Source organism: Haematobia irritans, chromosome 5 (genome assembly GCF_050003625.1).
Source record: "Haematobia irritans isolate KBUSLIRL chromosome 5, ASM5000362v1, whole genome shotgun sequence".
Classification (NCBI taxonomy): Eukaryota; Metazoa; Arthropoda; class Insecta; order Diptera; family Muscidae; genus Haematobia; species Haematobia irritans.
The window spans coordinates 100,628,898-100,651,757 of NC_134401.1; the positions used below are offsets into that span (position 1 = coordinate 100,628,898).

Here is a 22,860-nt window from a genome sequence, read left to right on the forward strand (position 1 = left end):
CGGACCGGGGACTTATCAGCCAACCTGTTATGGAATAGGACTGGGACTGCTCAATACACACTAGGGAATAGTCCTGTACCAGTCCTGATGTTGTTCGCTTTCCCGTATGCTAATTTTTGCTGGCGAAGAATATCATATATTCGCTTCCAAACAATTTAAACTTTTTTCCAATTGAAAAAAAAAAACGAATAATAACAGTATGGATTATTTTCTCAAAAATTTTAATTTTCTTTATTAAATATGGTGACTTTTTACAGTGGAATAACAAAAATAAATTTGATAAAAATTTAACTAATTTCAACAAAATTATAATTAATTTGAAAAAAAAAATAAAATTAACGATTTAAATAAATTTTAAAGTTTAGAAAAAAACAATATGTCTTCTTTGCCTTCGAAATCCGTTCCAAAAGTGGAAACATATATTGGATGGTTATAAAACTTATATTTAACCTGAAATTAAAAATAAAAACAATTTCAATGAGTGTTTGTGATAACTAAAATGATAATAAGAACCAACGATAGAGTTGAATGAGATACATATATGAAGAAGTAATAATTATCATGGTTATTATATTTTGAATGAAGAAAAATATTTATTTAGTTTTAAAGGAAACAAATAATGACGTGATAAAGACGATTTTGCCTGTTACTTTTAATGGGAAATCGCATAAAAAGCTTTATAACCATATTTACACAAAAAACAAGTAAGTGAAGTAGAAAGTCGGGCGGGGCCGACTATATCATACCCTAAACCACCATTACAGAATTAGTAATCATAAGCATTTGTAGGGTAAATATAGGTCTGGGAGATAAATCGCAGTTGCATATTTAAGAAAATTAAGGGGTACATGTCTACGGATGTTTTGTGTCCATCTGACTATAGCTCATAGTCAATGTTGCCAGGGAAAATATTCGGTTTACCCTACAAGGACAAAAAAGTTCCCTACTTTCCAATACATTCCCAAACAATTTTCCCTACTATATTTTTCGTTAAATTTAAAAAATTTTACAAAACAAAAATGGTTCTAAGTACTTTATTATCTTAAAACATGAATATGCAACGTATATAACTTAGAATATAAATTTGTATTTCGACCACGGTTGCCACAGTTGGTAGAATTCTACCCAAATTAGTAATCTTTTTTGTTAAATCTTTATAAAAATAAAATTTTGGAAAAAGTTTCTATAAACAAATTTTTGTGAGAAATTTTTCTATAGAAATAAAATTTTGAGACAAAATTCCACAGAAATAAAATTTTGAGAATTTTTTTTATAGAAATAATATTTTGAAAAAAATTTCAATAGAAATACAATTTTGACAAAATGTTCTATAGAAATAAAATGTTGACAAAATTTTCTACAGGAATAAAGTTTACCACACATTGTTAAAGATCAATCCTTGCTGGCTTCTAATTTCCTCCTCTAGAGCCACCAAAATGTAAAAATTATTACAAATTGTGTTGAGTGAAAATGTCCTACATTGTGGCCCTACGTCCCTACAAGGCGCTTAATATTAGAAAAACCCTACATATAGGGAATTTCCCCTACTTCTAGCAACACTGGCTGTGTTGATATTGCGCCTACGGAGTTAGTATGCCACTAATATTGAGCCCATTATTAAAAAAAAGAGAAAATCGTTAAATTAGTGTGGGTAATAAATAAAAATTTGTAAAAATCGAGCAATATTCTTATGTAAGAGCTACAAGTACGTATAAGTACGATCGGCTAGTACATAAAAAATTGAAATTTGAGCAACATTGGTTAATAAATAAGAGTACTATGGCCAAATTTGGGAAAATCGAGCGATACATATATATGGAAGCTATATCTAAATATGAACCAATTTGCATAATATTTTGCGGGTTTGATTAATACCACGAAAGGTTACCTTGTGCAAGATTTGAGTAATATCAGTTAAGAAATTAGGCCTGTATGGTCAAACATAAGGTTATTAGGGGCGAATTTTTCAAAATCGGGTGATACATATATGGGAGCTATATCTACATCTGAACCGATTTCGATGAAATTTTGCACATATAGTTAGTACTATAGAGGACTGGATCTAGCCAACTTTTAGTAAGATCGGTTTATAAATAAGGGTTCTATGGCCAAATTTGGGAAAATCGGGCTATACATATATATGGGAGCTATATCTAAATCTGAATCGATTTCGATGATTTTGTGCACATATAGTTAGTGCTATAGAAGACTATATTTAGCCAAATTTGAGTAAGATCAGTTGATAAATAAGGGTTTTATGGCCAAATTTAGAAAAATCGGGCGATACATATATATGAGAGCTATATCTAAATCTGAACCGATTTGGATGAAATTTTGCAGACTTGAAAGGCGATGGAAAAGATTAGCTTTTGCCAAATTTGGTGACGATCCGTTAGAAAAAAAGCGCAAAGTGACCCCATTTGTCGAAATTGGGCGATACATATATATGGGAGCTATATCTAAATTTGATCCGATTTTTTCCAAATTCAATAGCGTTCGTCCTTGTGCCCAAAAAACTCCCTGTACCAAATTTCATCAAAATCGGTTAATAATTGCGACCGGAATCCTGTGAACAACAAATGCATGGACAGACGGACGGACACTTAACGCTAGATCGACTCAGGAGGTGATTCTGAGTCGATCGGTATATATTTGATGGGGTCTAAAATCAATATTGTGGTTTAGGGTATAATGAACCCCATATATCATTAAAGCCAATTTAACTTTATTTGAGTTCATGGTATTATAATGTTTGGAGAAAGGTTCCTTTACTCCAATAATTATACCCTTCACCACTACTGTGGCACAGGTTATAATAAGTTTGTGCATTTGTACGTAACGCCAAGAACGAAAAGTCTGAGACTCGTCGTTTAGTATACCGATCGTCTTAGAATTAAATTCTGAGTCGATTTAACTATGCCCGTCTGTCTGTCTGTATATGTAATTTTGCGTGCCAAGTACAGCTCGCAGTTTAAGTCCGATCGTCCTCAAATCGGGTACAGAGTTTTACTTTGACGCAAAGACAATCGCTCTTGATTTTGATAAAATCGCTTCAGATTTAGATATAGCTGCCATATATATTTATCACCGATCTTGTTATAATTGACGTATTTATCAAAGTATTTTCTTAAAATTTCGCACACCCGAATGTTTTGGGGCTCTCGTAAAACATGCAATAGCAGCCAAATCAGTTCAGATTTAGATATAGCTCCCATATATACATAACTTTTTTGTCTAATATATACCACATATGGACTAACTCACAATTTAAGAAGTTTTAAGATACCACAACCCAAGTAATTCGATTGTGGATGACATTCTATCGTAGAAGTTTCTACGCAATCCATGGTGGAGGGTATATAATAAACCCAACTTCCGATTTGTATTAAGAGATTTTTCCCAGTCTAAAATTTTCATAAGATTTGTCAGAAATTTGTCAGAGTTATTTGAGATCCATAAATAAATGCGGAAATTTCCCAGATTTTCAGATAGCCCTACATAATTACTTGAGAAATCTCCTTACGAGTATACAACCGATGTGCCTGGAAGCTGTAATTTTAAATTAAATCTCTGCTAACGTGCCATCTGAGCCGGTCTTTTGGGAGAATGTTTGTTTCATCAACCCTAAAATCCCAGCAAAAAAATTTGGAAGTTGTTCCACAAACATTTCTTTTAAAGCCCATCCCAGAATCCCCCATCGAGTTTTTTTAACTTCCGATGCAGTCCTTTTGGACAAGTCCACAAACATTTCTTGTAAAGAGCATCGTGGGATCCCCCAATGATTTTTTTCCACTTCCGATGCAGTCCTTTTGTACAAGTACACAAACATTTCTTCTAAAGCGCGTCTTGGGATCCCCTAATGATTTTTTTCTACTTCCGATGCAGTCCTTGTGGAAAAATATTAGAAAGAACGCAATCAGGCTATTTTAAGTGAAAATTTTGGACAATTAAATTTTACAAAATAATAGAAAACTAATCAAAAAAATAGAAAAAATAGAAAATTAATAAAAAAGTAAAAAATAATAATAATAAAATAAATTTTATCTCCGCTGGGATTTGAACCTGTGCCGTTTGACTTTTTCGCTTCCATGGAAGTTCTTTTGAGAAGGTTTTGCAAATTACGAGAATTTTAATTTTTTTTTTTTTGATTTTTAATGGAAAAAATATATTTATACGAAACTATATGCCGAAAATATGAACGATGCATAGCATAAAAAATATTTTTTTAGAAAAATATTTGATAAAAAAATTGCCGCTGGTGAGATTTGAACCTGCGTTTCTTATTTTTTCGTTCATACTTATAAAGAACATCTCGAGAATAAATTAGAATGTTATTCCTTGGTGTCGTATTACGATCTTATCACAACCATTTGAATTGACCTTTCGACGCTTTATGTTCAATGGCGTTTGTGGCTGAGTGTACTAAGGCGTTCTGTTATGGTGCCAGCAAACCCAGGTTCAATCCCTGGTCGGAGCAAAAAAGTTTTTCAAATTGTAAAAAATTAGATAATTTGAAAATAATAGTGTAATAAAACATATGGATAAAAGAAAAAGTGAAATTGGTTAAAAAAAAATGTTTTTCGCTTTTTAAATTTCTTCATTCAAATTAACTTCCAGGGCACAACTTCTAAAGCAATGCAAAGGATCCAAAAAGGGTGTACTTCCGTCCTATGACAAGCCCATGTTAAATTCATTGGAGATGATCCAAGTTTGCACTACTTCCGGATCACAGATTGGGGATCCAAACTACTTTTTTGGAAGCTCTTCGAGTCGTATCAAAATTTAAAATTAGAGTTCTTTTGGACCTATAAACACGTACTTATATCGATCTATTTTTGGAACACTCGTACACCTTAAAATTACAATTGGAATACTGTTAAAATGAGATTTAGGTACACCACCTGGAGTCGACTCCGGAGTCGAGGCTAAAAAGAAATGCTGGAGTCGGAATCGTGCAAAATTGACTCAACTCCACAGCCCTGCCCCCCCCAAACATAATAATTCCATGAACTAAAATAAAGTTAAATTGGCTTTAGTGAAATCGAGAGTTCACTTTTTTCTGAGTGTATCCCTAATTATTTACTATTCGGAGTGAGCTTGTAGTATGGGTATATGAGATGATTTTTGTTATTTTGATAAGGATAACTAACCTTTACGAAGGTAGTGCTTTGGCAGTGGAATGTTAGCAGAAATCAGAAACTAAGTAAATGCATGCAACGGCATTAGACGACAGCGCAAGGACATTCCATTATTTATGGGTGATCATGTAGCGACAACGATGACGACGGAAGGGATTTTGGATTATTTCTCGATACAAAGTTAAAATGGGTACCCATTTGGGGAAACGAGGACGGAATCGGGGACGACAATATAAAACAGATGTCGATGATGATGATGATGATGAGGTTAACGAAGAAGATGCAGCTGTATCGCCAGCAGCTAATGATGAAGTCATTGTTGTTGTGGTTGTATTCATTGTTGTTGTTGTTTCCTTATACGATGATGGTTTATATTCTGAAGCAGGTTGTTGGACATGCCAGACATAACGTTGGACACAACGATCATGCATATTGCTTAGTGGATGCCATAATTGTTGGAGGAAACGTTGACATTGCATCTCCAAACGGCGATGTAAACGTTGACGATGCGAGGGACAAGGACAACGACTTGTGGGTAGGTTAAGGGAATGGGGTTGAAAGGTAAAACGTTGATGGACCAAAATGTCTTGCATATTTTTACCTGTCATCACTTGTACAAATTCTGCAAAGATATGGAAAAATTAAGAATGTTGGTTATTGGCTGTTTTTTTTTCTTCTTTTCTCTCAACTTACCATCAAAATCTACGGTACCCGAACCATCGGCATCAATTTCTTCAATGATCATATCCAAATCTTGATTCGACAACTTATCATCCAATTCATGCAAGATATTACGCAATGTTTGTACTGTCAAATAGCCTTTGCCTTCCTTATCGTAAACACGGAAAGCCTCCTTCAATTCTCCCATTAGAACGGGTCCATCTTCTTCTACCTCTACAAAGCGGGCGGCCAATTTACAAAATTGTGAGAAATTCAATTTGCCTGTAGTGCCTTTGTCCACTTCTTTTATGAGCGCCTTTACTGCCTTCTCGTCTAATTTCTGGCCCAAAATTTCCAAGATTTGATGGACATCGGCATGTTCAATGTAACCTTTGTCATCATGGTCGAATGCTTTGAAAGCGTTGCGCAAAACTTTAAATAAAAAAAATTGATAATTTGTAAAATTAATTTTAGATTTTTTAATTTTTTTTTGTTTTTTTTTTTGATTTTTTTGATTTTTTTGTGAACAGAAATATTTATTTTTTTCTTTTAGCTAAAATGAAAAAAAGTATAGAGCCAACTATGCTGCTTCTTTAAAATAAAGAAAAATTTTTAAGTCTTGGTAACTTTTCATTTTTACACCCTTCACCACTACTGTGGTACAAGGTATAATAAGTTTGTGCATTTGTATGTAATACCACGAAGGACCAATCTAAGACCCATCGTTTAGTAGGTTAGGTTAAAGTGGCAGCCCGATTTTGTTTCAGACTCACCAAGACTACTCAGTCCATTGTGATCGTTAAGTCCATTGCGATCATCTACATTTATCAACGATTTGGTCATAATTGACGTGCATATCATCTAGATAGAAATAAAATTTTGACAAACTATTCTTTAAAATAAAATTTTGACAAAATTTTCTATAGAAATAAAATTTTTGACAAAATTTTCTAGAAAAAAAAACAAATTTTACCAAATTTTCTATAGAAATAAAATTTTAACAAAATTTTCTATAGAAATAAAAATTTGACAAAATTTTCTATAGAAATCAAATTATGCTAAAATTTTCTAGAGAAATAAAATTTTAACAAAATTTTCTATAGAAATAAAATTTTAACAAAAACGTCTATAGAACTAAAATTTTGACAACATTTTCTATAGAAATAAAATGTTGACAAAATACTCTATAGAAATAAAATTTTGACAAAATTTTCTATAGAAATAAAATTTTTGACAAAATTTTCTAGAAAAAAAAACAAATTTTACCAAATTTTCTATAGAAATAAAATTTTAACAAAATTTTCTATAGAAATAAAAATTTGACAAAATTTTCTATAGAAATCAAATTATGCTAAAATTTTCTAGAGAAATAAAATTTTAACAAAATTTTCTATAGAAATAAAATTTTAACAAAAACGTCTATAGAACTAAAATTTTGACAACATTTTCTATAGAAATAAAATGTTGACAAAATACTCTATAGAAATAAAATTTCGACAAAATATTCTATAGAAATAAAATTTTGACAAAAATTTCTATAAAAATTAAGTTTTGACAAAAATTTCTAGAGAAATAAAATTTTGGCATAATTTTCATTTGAAATAAAATTTTGACAACATTTTCTGTAGAAATAAAATTTTAAAAAAATTTCTATAGAACTAAAATTTTAACAAAATGTTCTATAGAATAAAGTTTTCTTTAGAAATACAATTTTAACAAAAATTTCTATAGAAAAAAAATTTGACAAAATTTTCTATAGATATACAATTTTGACAAAATTTTCTATAACAATAAAATATTAACAAAATATTCTATAGAGATAAATTTTTGACAAAATTTTCTATAGAAATAAAATTTTGACAAAATTTTCTATAGAAATAAAATTTTAACAAAATGGTTATATAGACCATTTTAACAAAATGTTCTATAGAAATCAAATTTTCTAAAGAAATAAAAGTTTGACAAAATTTCCTATAAAAAAAATTTGAAAAAATTTTCTATAGAAATAAAATTTTGACAAAATTTTCTATAGAAATAAAATTTTAACAAAATTTTCTATAGAAATAAAATTTTAACAAAATTTTCTATAGAAATAAAATTTTGACAAAATTTTCTATAGATATACAATTTTGACAAAATTTTCTATAACAATAAAATCTTAACAAAATATTCTATAGAAATAAAATTTTGACAAATTTTTCTATAGAAATAAAATTTTAACAAAATGGTTATATAGACCATTTTAACAAAATGTTCTATAGAAATCAAATTTTCTAAAGAAATAAAATTTTGACAAAATTTCCTATAAAAAAAATTGAAAAAATTTTCTATAGAAATAAAATTTTGACAAAATTTTCTATAGAAATAAAATTTTGACAAAATATTCTACAGAAATAAAATTTTGACAAAATATTATAAAGAAAAAAATTTTTCTATAGAAATAACATTTTGACAACATTTTCAAGAGAAATAACATTTTGACAACAGAAATACAATTTTGACAAAATTTTCTATTGAAATAAAATTTTGACAACATTTTCTATAGAAATAAAATTGTGACAAAATTTTCTAAAAACTAAAATTTTGACAAAATTTTCTATAGATATAAAATTTTGACAAAATTTTCTATAGAAATAAAATTTTGACAAAATTTTCTATAGAAATAAAATTTTGACAAAATTTCCTATAGAAATAAAATCTCGACAAAATATTCTATAGAAATAAAATTATGACAAAATTTTCTATAGAAATAAAATTTGTTGTTGTTTTTATTGCAGCTTAAAACCATACATTGACTAAACTACAAGTGTAGCTTAACCAACAGAGAGAATTCAAATCGATGATTTGACAGTGGCATAGGAATGTTTGTTTTGAATTTATTTCGGCATAAGCCGGCTATGTTTGTTTTGAATTTATTTCGGCATAAGCCGGCTATGGGATGTTCAAGTGTGGTTCATTGTTGGGTTTAATGAACTGCCTGAATTTATTCTGATAATTAGTTGATAGTTTTGCAAAATATTCTATAGAAATAAACTTTTAACAAAAATTTCTATAGAAATAAAATTTTGACAAAATTTTCAAGAAAAATAAAATTTTGACAAAAGAAATACAATTTTGGAAAAATTTTCTATTAAAATAAAAATTTGACAAAATTTTCAATTGAAATAAAATTTTGACAAAATTTTCTTGTAGAATTAAAATTTTGACAAAAATTTGTATAGAAATAAAATTTGGTTAAATTTTCTATAGAAATAAAATTTTTACAAAATTTTCTTTAGAACTAAAATTTTGACAAAATTTTCTATAGAAATAACATTTTGACAAAATTTTCTATAGATATACACTTTTCTTTATAAAAAAAATTTTGACACAATTTTCTATAGAAAAAAAAATTGACAAAATTTTCTATAGAAATAAAAAATTTTCTATAGAAATAAAATTTTGACAAATTTTTTTAGCAATAAAATTTTGACAAAATTTTCTATAAAAATAAAATTTTAACAAAATTTTCTGTTGTTGTTTTTATACCCACCACCATAGAATGGTGACGGGGGTATAATAAGTTTGTCATTCCGTTTGTAACGCATCGAAATATCGATTTCCGACTATATAAAGTATATATATTCTTGATCAGGGAGAAATTCTAAGACGATATAACGATGTCCGTCTGTCCGTCTGTCTGTCTGTCTGTCTGTCTGTCTGTCTGTTGTAATCACGCTACAGTCTTCAATAATGAAGCAATCGCGCTGAAAATGTCCACAAACTCTTCTTTTGTCTGCAGGCAGGTCAAGTTCGAAGATGGGCTATATCGGTCCAGGTTTTGATATAGTCCCCATATAAACCGACCTCCCGATTTGGGGTCTTGGGCTTATAGAAATCGTAGTTTTTATCCAATTTACCTGAAATTAGAAATGTAGAGGTATTTTATGACCATAAAGGGGTGTGCCAAAAATGGTGAGTATCGGCCCATGTTTTGGTATAGCCCCCATATAGACCGATCTCTCGATTTTACTTCTTGGGCTTATAGAAACCGCAGTTTTTATTCAATTTACCTGAAATTGGAAATCTAGAGGTATTGTGAGACCACAAATACGTGTGCCAAAAATTGTGAGTATCGGACAATATTTTGGTATAGCCCCCATATAGACCGATCTCCCGATTTTACTTCTTGGGCTTATAGAAACCGCAGTTTTTATTCAATTTACCTGAAATTGGAAATCTAGAAGTATTGTAGGACCACAAATACGTGTGCCAAAAATTGTGAGTATCGGTCCATGTTTTGGTATGGTCCCCATATAAAAGGACCTCCCGATTGGGGGTCTTGGGCTTATAGAAACCGTAGTTTTTATCCAATTTGTCTGAAATTGGAAATCTAGTGGTATTTTAGGATCATAAAGAGGTGTGCCGAAAATGGTAAGTATCGGTCCATATTTGGTATAGCCCCCATATAGACCGATTTCCCGATTTTAATTCTTGGGCTTCTAGAATCCGAAGTTTTTATCCTATTTGCCTGAAATTGGAAATCTAGTGGTATTTTAGGACCATAAAGAGGTGTGCCGAAAATGGTGAGTATCGGTCCATATTTTGGTATAGCCCCCATTTAGACCGATCTCCCGATTTTACTTCTTGGGCTTATAGAAACCGCAGTTTTTATTCAATTTACCTGAAATTGGAAATCTAGAGGTATTGTAGGACCACCAATACATGTGCCAAAAATTGTGAGTATCGGTCCATGTTTTGGTATGGTCCCCATATAAAACGACCTCCCGATTTGGGGTCTTCGGCTTATAGAATCCGTAGTTTAAATACAATTTGTCTGAAATTGGAAATTTATAGGTATTGGAGGACTATAAAGAGGTGTGCCACAAATGGTGAGTATCGGTCCATGTTTTGATATAGCCCCCATATAGACCGATATCCCGATTTTACTTCTTGGGTTTCTAGAATCCCTAGTTTTTATGCGATTTGCCTGAAATTGTAAATATTATTTTAGGCTCCCAAAAACGTGTATCGGATTAAGTTTTTATCGGTCCTTTTGGTAATGCCTCCATATAGACCGACTTCATTTCTTGAGGGTATAGAAGGCGCACTGATCATGAAAATTGCTTGAAACTCAATGTAAAATTTTCAGATTTCAGATACTTCTCGGGTGAAAATCTACAGATTTAAGATTTCAAAGCAAGACGTTATTTTACAATTTTCTTGCACACTTACAAAAGATGTTAATGATTCCTCTAAAACTCAAACAAAAATGGTTCTTATTAATCCAGAATCTGATATAGTCCTCATAGGTGAAATCTTTAAATTTATCTTCGGGAAGTGTCCTCAAGTCCTCAATCCCTCCTGAAATTTCAAAGGAAACCCTAATATTTGGTTCATGGTGGTGGGTATTTAAGATTCGGCCCGGCCTAACTTTGTGCTGTATATACTTGTTTTGATTTCAGCTTAAAACCATACATTGACTAAACTACAAGTGTAGCTTAACCAAAAAAAAAACAACAACAATGATTAAAGAACAAAAACCAACAATAACAAAACAAAACGATTTAAAGAAAGAAGAGGAAACACGCTCAAAATAAAACCCAGCCAACTTCACTCAAATCGATGATTTGATGGTGGCAAAGGAAAAGAGAGATATTTGTACGAATTTATTTCGGCATAAGCCGGCTATCAATGTAAACCCATTTTTCGGAAGGTTCAAGTGTGGTTTATTGTTGGGTTTAATGAACTGCCTGAATTTATTCTGATAATTGGTTGATAGTTTTGCTGCAAGTAGAGGATGCTGATGAGGAATGTGGTAATTCTGAAACGTGCGTCCATCCAACCATCTTGCAGTCTAAAGGGCTTTGCCCAAATAAATTTGACAAACATACTTTTCCTCTGTTGGTTAAGCTACACTTGTAGTTTAGTCAATGTATGGTTTTAAGCTGCAATAAAAACAACAACAAGAAATAAAATTTTGACAAAATTTTCTATAGAAATAAAATTTTGACAAAATTTTCTATAGAAATTAAATCTTGACAAAATATTCTATAGAAATAAAATTTGAAAAAATTTTCCATAGAAATAAAATTTTGACCAAATTTTCTACAGAAATAAAATTTTGACAAAATTTTCTTTAGAAATAAAATTTTGTCAAAATTTTCTATAGAAATAAAATTTTGACAAAATTTTCTATGAAAATAAAATTTTGACAGAATTTTCTATAGAAATAAAATTTTGACAAAATTTTCTATAGAAATAAAACTTTAACAAAATGTTCTATAGAAATAAAACTTTAACAAAATGTTCTATAGAAATAAAATTTTGACAAAATTTTCTATAGAAAAAAAATTGACAAAATTTTCTATAGAAATAAAAAAATTTATATAGAAATAAAATTTTGACAAAATTTTCTATAGAAGTAAAATTTTAACAACATTTTCTATAGAAATAGAATTTTGACAAAATTTTCTATAGAAATAAAATTTGGACAATATTTTCTATAGAAATAAAATTTTGACAACATTTTCTATAGAAATAAAATTTTGACAAAAATTTTTATAGAAATAAAATTTTGACAAAAAATTTTATAGAAATAAAATTTTGACAAAATTTTCGATAAAAATTAAAATTTTGACAAAATTTTCTATGGAAATAAAATTTTGACAAAATTTTCTATAGAAAAAAAAATTTTTGACAAAATTTTCTATAGAAAAAAAAATTTTTGACAAAATTTTCTATAGAAATAAAATGTTGACAAAATTGTCTGCATTGGGTCAAAATCTCTTATTCGTTATTTTGGGAGGACTTTTTTTTTTCATTTTAGCTGGATTTGTTACGCATTCTGTATTCTATATTAAATCGTCTTACCTCTCAATTGTTCCTTGTCGTATTGTGGTTCAGCCTATTGTACATAGCAGCATTAGTGGCAGGGCAGCATTACGGTTGATACAAAAATGTTTGTAATTCATGAAAAAACACAAAAATGAAAAGAGAAAAAACCAAACACAAGATTAGAATTTGATTATTTATGATGGCAATTATTTAGCAAAAATTTTTATATTAATATTGTATGCACAAATTGGCACTGCATATTGAGAAATACTGATTGATTTTCTTTTTCGATTTAGTTTTGAAAAATTTCTTCACTCACATGTGAGTTGGTACAAATTCTTAACCTACATCTGTTTCCACTTTGTATTAAACAAAACGAAATACCTTTACGTATTACAAATAAGATTTGATATTAAATTAAAAAAAATAGTGAATCACATGGTAATGGGTTTTGAAATACATGTGGGAGATGTTCGCTTTTATATATATTTGACTGTTTCTTATAGTGAATGGGTTTCTTCCGAATTTCGTCCATTGAATATAGAATACCTGATATTATTTTGATTATCGCATAATGCTTGCTTGTGTATTAAAAAAAAATTTAAATTTCTGAGGCACACATCGCTGAGCTATTTCCAAATATCGTCCTGCTAAACCTAGAATGCTAAATTGTTGAACACCAGACTACAACAGGTGGCCGTCTGTTATACATACAGGTCTATAAGTGTTAAAATTCTCTCATATCAATGTGTGCTCTTCAATTTTCTGATTAGAAGTATGCTTAAAACCACTTAGAGGTGAACTCTGAAATTTCACCAGCATTATCAAAAGGAGATAAGCCACTACTGAAAAACTTCCTAGTGATCGAACTAAACCTAACTGGGATAAATTGTATGACAGTTCGATGCAAAATATCTAGTTTTTGGATACAATATGTACAATACGAATATCAACTTTTCGTTACTAATCCAGTTGTTGTATAGGGTCGAAGGCTCCAAAGTTCTATCAAAGGTTGTCATCCAAGGTTAGGTTAGGTTAGGTTATGTGGCAGCCCGATGTATCAGGCTCACTTAGACTATTCAGTCCATTGTGATACTACAGTGGTGAACTTCTCTCTTATCACTGAGTGCTGCCCGATTCCATGTTAAGCTTAATGACAAGGGACCTCCATTTTATAGCCGTGTCCGAACGGCGTTCCACATTCCAGTGAAACCACTTAGAGAAGCTTTGAAAGCCTCAGAAATGTCACCAGCATTACTGAGGTGGGATAATCCACCACTGAAAAACTTTTTGGTGTTCGGTCGTAGCAGGAATCGAACCCACGACTTTGTGTATGCAAGGCGGGCATGCTAACCATTGCACCACGATGGCTCCCAAATCGAATAACTTGGGCCACGATAACAAATCCCCATGACAAGGTATCTTAAAACTTCGTCTTCTCAATGGTAACTTAGATAAATATGTTAACAGGTTGGCTGATAAGTCCCCGGTCTAACAAAGAAAAACACATTTTTTGTCAATATTCGTTTTTATTATTCGACATAGTTCCCTTCAAGAGCAATACAACGATTAGAACGACCTTCCAATTTTTTGATACCATTTTGGTAGTACTCCTTCGGTTTTGCCTCAAAATAGGCCTCAGTTTCGACGATCACCTCTTCATTGCAGGCAAATTTTTTCCCTGCGAGCATCCTTTTGAGATCTGAGAACAAGAAAAAGTCACTGGGGGCCAGATCTGGAGAATACGGAGGGTGGGGATGCAATTCGAAGCCCAATTATTCGACCTTCAAACGCTCCAATAACGCCATCTAATAGTCACTGTTGATGGTTTTCCCTTCTCAAGATAATCGATAAAAATTATTCCATGCGCATCCCACAAAACAGAGGCCATTACTTTGCCAGCGGACTTTTGAGTCTTTCCACGCTTCGGAGACGATTCACCGGTCGCTGTCCACTCAGCCGACTGTCGATTGGACTCAGGAGTGTAGTGATGGAGCCATGTTTCATCTATTGTCACATATCGACGGAAAAACTCGGGTGTATTACGAGTTAACAGCTGCAAACACCGCTCAGAATCATCAACACGTTGTTGTTTTGGTCAAATGTGAGCTCGCGCGGCACCCATTTTGCACAGAGCTTCCGCATATCCAAATATTGATGAATGATATGACCAACACGTTCCCTTGATATCTTTAAGGCCTCTGCTATCTCGATCAACTTCATTTTACGGTCATTCAAAATCATTTTGTGGAGTTTTTTATCTTTTCGTCGGTAACCACCTCTTTCAGGCGTCCACTGCGTTCACCGTCCCCGTGCTCATTTCACCACGCTTGAATTTTGCATACCAATCAATTCTTGTTGATTTCCCTGGGACAGAGTCCGGAAACCCATTATCAAGCCAAGTTTTTGCTTCCACCATATTTTTCCCTTCAGAAAACAGTATTTTATCAAAACACGAAATTCCATTTTCCCATTTTTTTCGCAATAACAAAAGTTGCTTCACAAAAGACGCTCTATCTCACAAACTAATTGACTTACTGACGTCAAATTTTGACACGAATCATTTGAAGGTTGGTACTATATAAAAATAATATGCATTTAATACTAGCGACGCCATCTATGTGTCAGACCGGGGACTTATCAGCCAACCTGTTATACTAACACCACGTACCAAATTTCAACCGGATCGGATGAATTTTGCTCCTCCAAGAGGCTCCGCAAGGCAAATCTGAGCGTCGGTTTATATGGGGGCTATACGTAAAAGTGGTCCGATATGGCCCATTTGCAATACCGTCCGATCCGATATGGCCCATTTGCAATACCGTCCGACAACTACTTGTGCCAAGTTCCAAGTCGATAGCTTGTTTCGCTCGGAAGTTACCGTGAGATCAACAGACGGAGAGACATGCTTAGATCGATTCAGAATTTCACCACGACCCAGAATATGGATTCTTAGAGCAATATTTCCATGTGTTACAAACGGAATGACAAAATTAATATGCCCCCCATCCTATGGTGGAGGGTATAAAACAATTTAAGAAAAAATATTGAATGGTTCAAAAGTCATAGACAATTCAAAATTTTGCGTTTTGCGAATTCGTAAACGAGAACATGGGAGGTATGACATATTCTCGTCAGCCGGAATTTAATTTTAAAAAAATTACTCTAAGGGTAAAGGCACACATATGTGTATGCAGTAATAATTAAAAATACTGATATTATTAGTTTCCGGTATGTAATTGAGACTGTAATGTATTTTACCAAGTTTCTCCAGTCATGATTCTCTCTTCCATCCAGGATTTGTAAAACTTCTTGCTCGGGCTAGTATGGTTTACGAAGGAATTTAATCCGCTGGCGACTAAAAATTATACAAACACCCAAGAAATGGAAAATTGTCTCTCTCTCTCCTAAAAGGTTTCAAAGCGAGCATTGACCATCATCATAGCGATTATGTCAATTTAGATATAATAAGTCCAATTCAATTCAACCGTCGAACGGAACGGACGTGTTTTTAATAGCGGATAAAATCATCGTAATAGGTACCTACTAAGAATTTCAAGTGTGGTGGGATATTAAGCCACCGTGCAGCGAAATTCAAAGTCATCCACTGGGTTGCTAACTTCAGGGCCCATTGGATGGGTATCGACTGGAGTTATAAATTTGGGCAATGACCAAGAGTTAGGCCCAATTAGTCGTAGACGTAGTCGTAGACCTGTAGACGGGTCGACACTTTGACAAGTCGTACTTTTTCTAATGTAACGACATCAAAAGGAGGTAATCCCTCACGAAAGAGATTCAAGGAACGCAGAAATGCTTTGTTTATCCTAAAGTTAGGATCAGTCGACCCAAGCACGCTGTGGGCTAAACAAAGCGATTCCTTAAAATGGGCTCAAGGAATTCTTGAGGCTGGAAAAAGGGAACGATCACCGGATGAGCTGCCATCCTCCAAAAGGGATCAACGATCGTTCGCCTCAGTTGCTAAAGACAGCCTTGTGATGGCTATCATTAACTTAAGCAGTCTGCAAATGTTTTTGGAACAATCTGGTTAGTTCAGCGAAGAAAAATAATCGAGAAGGTTCAGCGGTTAAAACTAGAAGTGCCCATATGTAATAGGTACTTTTAGTTAATGTGGTATCACAATGGACTGAATAGTCTAAGTGAGCCTGAATCTTAATCGGCCTGCCACTTTAACCTAACCTAACCTAAGTCCACACGGGACTTAAAAATCCATGTAATCTCTTTTAAGGTATATTCCCCGGTGAAATATGATGGGAGAATTGCAAGGGCTGTAACGACACCAAGCTAATATGGCCCTATTTAAATTTAAACTAGATATGCTAATGTTCTCGAGACGTCAGATATCACTCCTGATATCTGCTATAACGGGTCGCTGCCTGATAGGCGATTTTGCAACTAAACTATAGGCGCGAAGTATAAAGACTATTGTATGAGCTGTCATGATGCGGAGGAAAAGGAATCAATTAAACACCTCTTGTGTGAGTGTCCTGCATTTTGTGTAAAGCGCAAGCAACTTTTAGGATCATATAGCTTCAGATTACTGGCGGATCTGGAAAACGTTAACTTAAGCAGTCTGCCAATGTTTTTGGAACAATCTGGTTGGTTCAACAAAGAAAAATAATCAAGAAGGTTCAGCGGTTAAAACTAGAAGTGCCCATATGTAATAGGTACTTTAAGTTAATGTGGTATCACAATGGACTGAATAGTCTAAGTGAGCCTGAATCTTAATCGGGCTGCCACTTTAACCTAACCTAACCTAACCTAACCCCGGTGAAATAATGTCAACAGCATTACTGATAGGGGATAATATATCGGTGATGTTCAGTCGAAACTGGGATTGAACCCAGTTGTAAGGTGGTCATGCTAACTATTGGACCACAGAGGCTCCCAATATCGGACAAATGGGATTTTTTAAGAATTTTATCCAATTTACTAGCAATAAAAGTTTGATGTTTTTTGTTGTGGAGGTAATGATTTTCGCTCGTACCAAACTCAAGGTGTATTAAAACATACTCTGTATCCACCCCACCATGCGGTAGTTTCCACAAGTATCATCGTTACTAAAACATTAAAAAAAAAACAAAATTTTTGTTTAAAAATAAATTTCTCAATATGTTGCTCCATTGACACATTAGCTCTTCGAGATTTTTCGATTAGCCAACAAATTTGCATTCAATTAAGCAGACCGACCGAAATAGAATCCTACAATTAACCTCTAAAATAGATCAGTACAATTTTCATTTGATTAATGATGTTATTTTCAATTACCAAGGCCGTAATCGTGAGAAGCCCAAGCAAAAAAAAAAACTCAGAAATGATCACGGAAAAATTATGCGAAATAATTAAAATCAGGTGTTGTAAATCGAAAGAGAAAAAAAAAAAAACGAAAAATAAAAACAAAGAAAAATAAAAATCAAATCAAACTCAAACTCACCATTTTGTTGTGTTCTTTTTAAATAAATCCAAAGGTGTAATGGAAATGGTCCTTAGATCGGCCGCTATAAAAATAAAAATGTATGGGGAATTTTTGATTTTTTGTTAACTTTATTTTTTTTTAACTTTGTGAAAATATTTTTTTTTGTTTTTGATTTTCTTATTTCCTTAGTTAGAAATCGAATTATCACAGTTTGGAAAATCCTTTTTTATTATTTATTAAAATTTTAAAAACTATAATAGACATTTAAGCACTGGCTATCGGCTTATCCTTGTTTTAATAGAAATCCCCTTAACACTTCTTCGGACTACAATTGTCATTACTTATTATTATTTTTTAGTTTAAGTTTATCACTTTATTTTGACATTTTGCTCCAAATTCGCTACCCACCAAATGGAAAGGAGAACAGGTATTGAAATAAAAAACCAAAAAAAACAAATCGCGACAATTCTTCGGCGAAGAAAAGATCAATGAATGCGTCGAAGATGATGATCGAGCGACCGACAAAATTCTATGTTGTTCACGTTAGCGCACCACGATAATCACTCAACTCTGGTGATTTGCATCAATTAAAAAATTACCTTTCGATCAGATCGAATTAGTTTTGAAAATTTCGCTTTGCCAATGCCGATGACGCTGCTGCTACTGCTGCGCCCTACTATCCAAATAATGCTGATAATGAAGCTACTGTGTCGCCAATAATGTTGTTGCTGTTGTTGTTGTTGTTAATGGCAGTGGTGGTGGTGGTGGTGGTGGTGGATAAAACATGTGAATGCAACATCAGAGAGAAATGAATCCAATTCACCCATAATGTAAAGCGTATACGACGACTCGCTTTCAATTCAATCCCCTTATTGAATTTTCATTTGAATTTGAAATCACTGTGTGTTGAATGCTTTATGCCACCACTGCCACTTTGGACGCACCTATGATCAACCCATACGTTTTTCTCACTTTTATTGAGAACTGCATGCACACACACACACACACATGGTATAACCATGTGTTAGCAAACCCAAGATGAAAAGAAGGGAGTGACCATTGTCATCATAGAAATTTCCAAATTAAATAAAGGAAAACCCATGAGACTATCATAGTTTTGTGGTATTGAAACCATAGATAGACAAATGGAATATAATGCGAAATTTCAATGGATATAGAATTGCAAGGTCATTGAGCTATTAACCAACCTAAACTTCGCGATATATTATTGTCCAAAAATGATCAGAGCAAATGAATTGTGTAACAAAGCCCCCAGATAGATTTGTTTCAAAATACTGTAATACTTTTCAGCCTCTGAGATTTTATTAAACATTATTTGGTTTAAAAAACTCAACAACACAAAACTGTTTATTAAAACAAACCCTTAGTACACTTTATTTTGACGCTCATTTTATATAAGCCAATTCAGTTCTTGATCGCTTAGAGAACAAAATTTCAAAAAGATCGGATGTAATTTTTTGCTACAAGAAGGCAAATTTGGGAATCGGTTTATATGAGGCCTAATTGTGAATCGATACCGGTCAATTTCTTCATGATTATTAGGATAAATTTCGTGTTGTTGCATTACTATGTAACAAAACGAAATAAAAATAAGATTAAGGGACTTGTAAGTTATATGAAAAGATGATGTACAGTGGGAGAAAAGATGATTCAATTTGTAAGAGGAAATTTCCCAAATGTTTTCTCCATAAGGAGTTAGCATAAAGGGCCCAAAATTGAGTTATCTCTCCCAGCCAGATCTATACTAAAGGCTGTGGAAAGGTTCATTCGCCCGAACCGAAACATGTACAGTCCAGGCGTGTATAGATTTGTATCTGGCGTTTTCTTTTCAATGGCTCTATTAACCATGTTCCTTAATCTATATCTGTCCATAAAAGCTCGAACAATAATTGTATAATTAGATATTATTAGGAAACTTTTACTGACATCACGTACCAATTTCATGTGATGAAATTTGCTTTTTCCCGGAGGCTTAAGAAGTAAACTCGGGGAATCGTTTTATTTGGAGCTGTATATAATTATGGAGCGATATGAACCAATTTATGCATTGTGTTTTGGTTAAAAAAAATTGTTAAGCCAATTAATTATACCCATCACCACTACTGTGGCACAGGTTATAATAACCCAGCAAAAAAGCGTTGTCAAAAAAGTTGCCTAACGTTCCTTTTGGATCTGGGAGCTGTGCAAAATTGGCGCAGAAGCGATGAATTTCTACAGCTGTTGCAATGAATATGCATCACTTCTTAAGGTATGATCCGAATTCAATGTTTTGGATGTGAATTAAAAAATTCTGTGATATTTTGATACATAAATGATTTTTATTATACCCTCCACCATAGGATGGGGGTATATTAACTTTGTCATTCCGTTTGTAACACATCGAAATATTGCTCTAAGACCCCAAAAAATATACACGCACAGAAAAAACATGTTTGGACATGGTTGCCGCATCCATTTAATGCTTATTTAGAGTATTTAATTGTCGCGAAAACCATGTATTTTGTCTTTGTAAAAATAATTTTCGAGCGGAGAAAAATATATGTTGGCAATAAGCATTTAAATGGTTCTCAAATGCCGCAAACATGTTCTATTATTTAAATGATAGAATTTGAGACCATTATATGGTCAGGAAAATCATGTACCTGACCATTCAATTTTTTTTTACTTTTTTGCAAAGAAAAAAGTATTTTTATAGTTTACGTATAGACATGTCTACAAGCATTACATGGCCATAAAGACCATGTACATTGTTTTCGTGACCATTTAATTTTTTTGCAGCGACAAGAATTTTATAAAAACATTGAGAAGGTACACACGATTTTCATTTTGCGCGTCAGTCGTGTGTTGATTGTTTCTTGGAATGGACGGAGAATACGGAATTATTGTGTTTTGTGTTAATTTATTTATTCAGAAATGGCACGTGGTTTCATGTGAATACAAAAAAGGAAAGTGTAGTTGAAAAAATATACCTGGTTTTTGTTCTGCATTTTGATATTTGGTATAATTTATTTTTATTTGCAGTTACATGATGTCTGCGTTTGTACATTTGATGGGCACGAAGTAAATATGGAATGATTACTTATTGTTGAAATTGAACCAAACTAGAGTGTGTAAAAATATGTGAAGTTTGCTTGCACAACATTATAAATACAAATAAACAATGAATTAGTTTATAAACAAATAAATAAAGTTGATTTTGTGTTTTCTTTTCTCAAGTGGCGTCCTTTTTTCGACGACGAAAAAAGTTTTTTCATAAAAATCAAAACATTTTAGGTTGTGACCATGTTCTTTTAACTAGAAGAAAAAGATTTTTGACGAATAACATAACATTTTAGATCGTGACCATTGTCTTTTAATGGAAACAAAATTCTTTTTATCAATATAATAACATTTTAGATGAGGACAATTGTATTTTTCTTAGAACCATGTTCACTGAACCAACATGGTTGCAGGTTAAAATGTTACATGGTCGCCGCAAAAATAGCTGCTGTCATATTATTTTGCTCTTCGAATATGATTGTGGCAATCATGTTTCTTCTCTGCGTGTATATATTCTGGGTCGTGGTGAAATTCTGAGTCGATCTGAGCATGTCCGTCCGTTCCGCTAACTTCCGAACGAAACAAGCTATCGATTTGAAACTTGGCACAAGTACTTGTTATTGATGTAGGTCGGATGGTATTGCAAATGGACCATATCGGTCCACTTTTACGTATAGCCCCATATAAACGGACCTCCAAATTTGGCTTGCGAATGCTCTAAGAGAAGCAAATTTCATCCGATCCGGCTGAAATTTGATACATGGTGTTAGTATATGGTCTCTAACTCTAACAACCATGCAAAAATTGGTCCACATCGGTCCACTTTTACGTACAGCCCCCATATAAACGGACCTCCAAATTTGCCTTGCGGAGCCTCTAAGAGAAGCAAATATCATCCGATCCTGCTGAAATTATATAAATGGTGTCAGCATATGATCTCTAACAACAATGCAAAAATTGGTCCACATCGGTCCATAATTATATATAGCCCCCATCATAAGCGTAGGAAGGCCTCTGGGGAGAGGGCTTAGACCCCCCCAGAAAAATTTTAGCCCCCCCAGAATTTGAAACTCTATTTATGATTTTCCATTTTTCTATAAATGTCAATAGTTTTTTTTTTAATTTTTATAAAAATTAAACAAGTATATACAATCGCACCAAATTCCGCTAAAGACTTTCATGAACAATCGAATTACTTGGGTTGTGGTAGCAGTTACCGATGGCAATGTTTGAAGTCAGATATTTATGAAATAAAGCTGTGGTTGAACTTGATTAATTTAGTTTAGTCAATTTAATTAAAAAATAGTAATTGATATTAAAACTATTCTTTCATAAATTAATATCTTAATAATGCTGCGAAAAAGCGTTGCCAAAAAAGTTGTGAAAATTTTCTTTTTGGGTCTAGAAGTGGTGCAAAATTGGCGGAGAAGCAATGAATGTAATATGAGTTTGTCATACACGCACAGAAAAACCATGTTTGGACATGGTTGCCGCATCCATTTAATGCTTATCTAAGGCATGCAATTGCCGCGAAACCCATGTATTTTGTCTTTGTAAAAATAGTTTTCGAGCGGAGAAAAATGTATGGTGGCAATAAGCATTTGAATGGTTCTCAAATACCGCAAACATGTTCTACCATTTAAATGATAGAATTTGAGACCATTAAATGGTCGGGAAAATCATGTACCTGACCATTCAATTTTTTTTTTACTTTTTTACAGGGAAAAAAGTATTTTTATAGGTTAAGTATAG

At 32.7% G+C, this 22,860-nt stretch overlaps 1 protein-coding gene across 2 annotated transcripts; it reads right to left on the reverse strand.

Annotated features, from left to right (window-relative positions):
- Nucleotides 1-204: 204 nt before the first annotated feature.
- Nucleotides 205-18,669, reverse strand: TpnC4 (Troponin C TpnC4). 2 transcript variants are annotated; one of them, XM_075309956.1, is made up of 6 exons: nucleotides 18,648-18,669; nucleotides 18,067-18,130; nucleotides 12,651-12,684; nucleotides 5,832-6,230; nucleotides 5,740-5,760; nucleotides 205-450 (listed from the first exon to the last, which is right to left on the reverse strand). In XM_075309956.1, exons 2-6 carry the CDS (start codon nucleotides 18,067-18,069, stop codon nucleotides 446-448), a joined length of 462 nt encoding a protein of 153 aa, XP_075166071.1. In that variant the 5' UTR covers nucleotides 18,070-18,130; nucleotides 18,648-18,669; the 3' UTR covers nucleotides 205-445. The 2 variants fall into 2 exon arrangements, with proteins under 2 accessions (XP_075166071.1, XP_075166070.1); XM_075309955.1 differs by lacking the exon at nucleotides 18,648-18,669 and adding an exon at nucleotides 18,457-18,629.
- Between the last annotated feature and the right edge of the window lie 4,191 nt (nucleotides 18,670-22,860).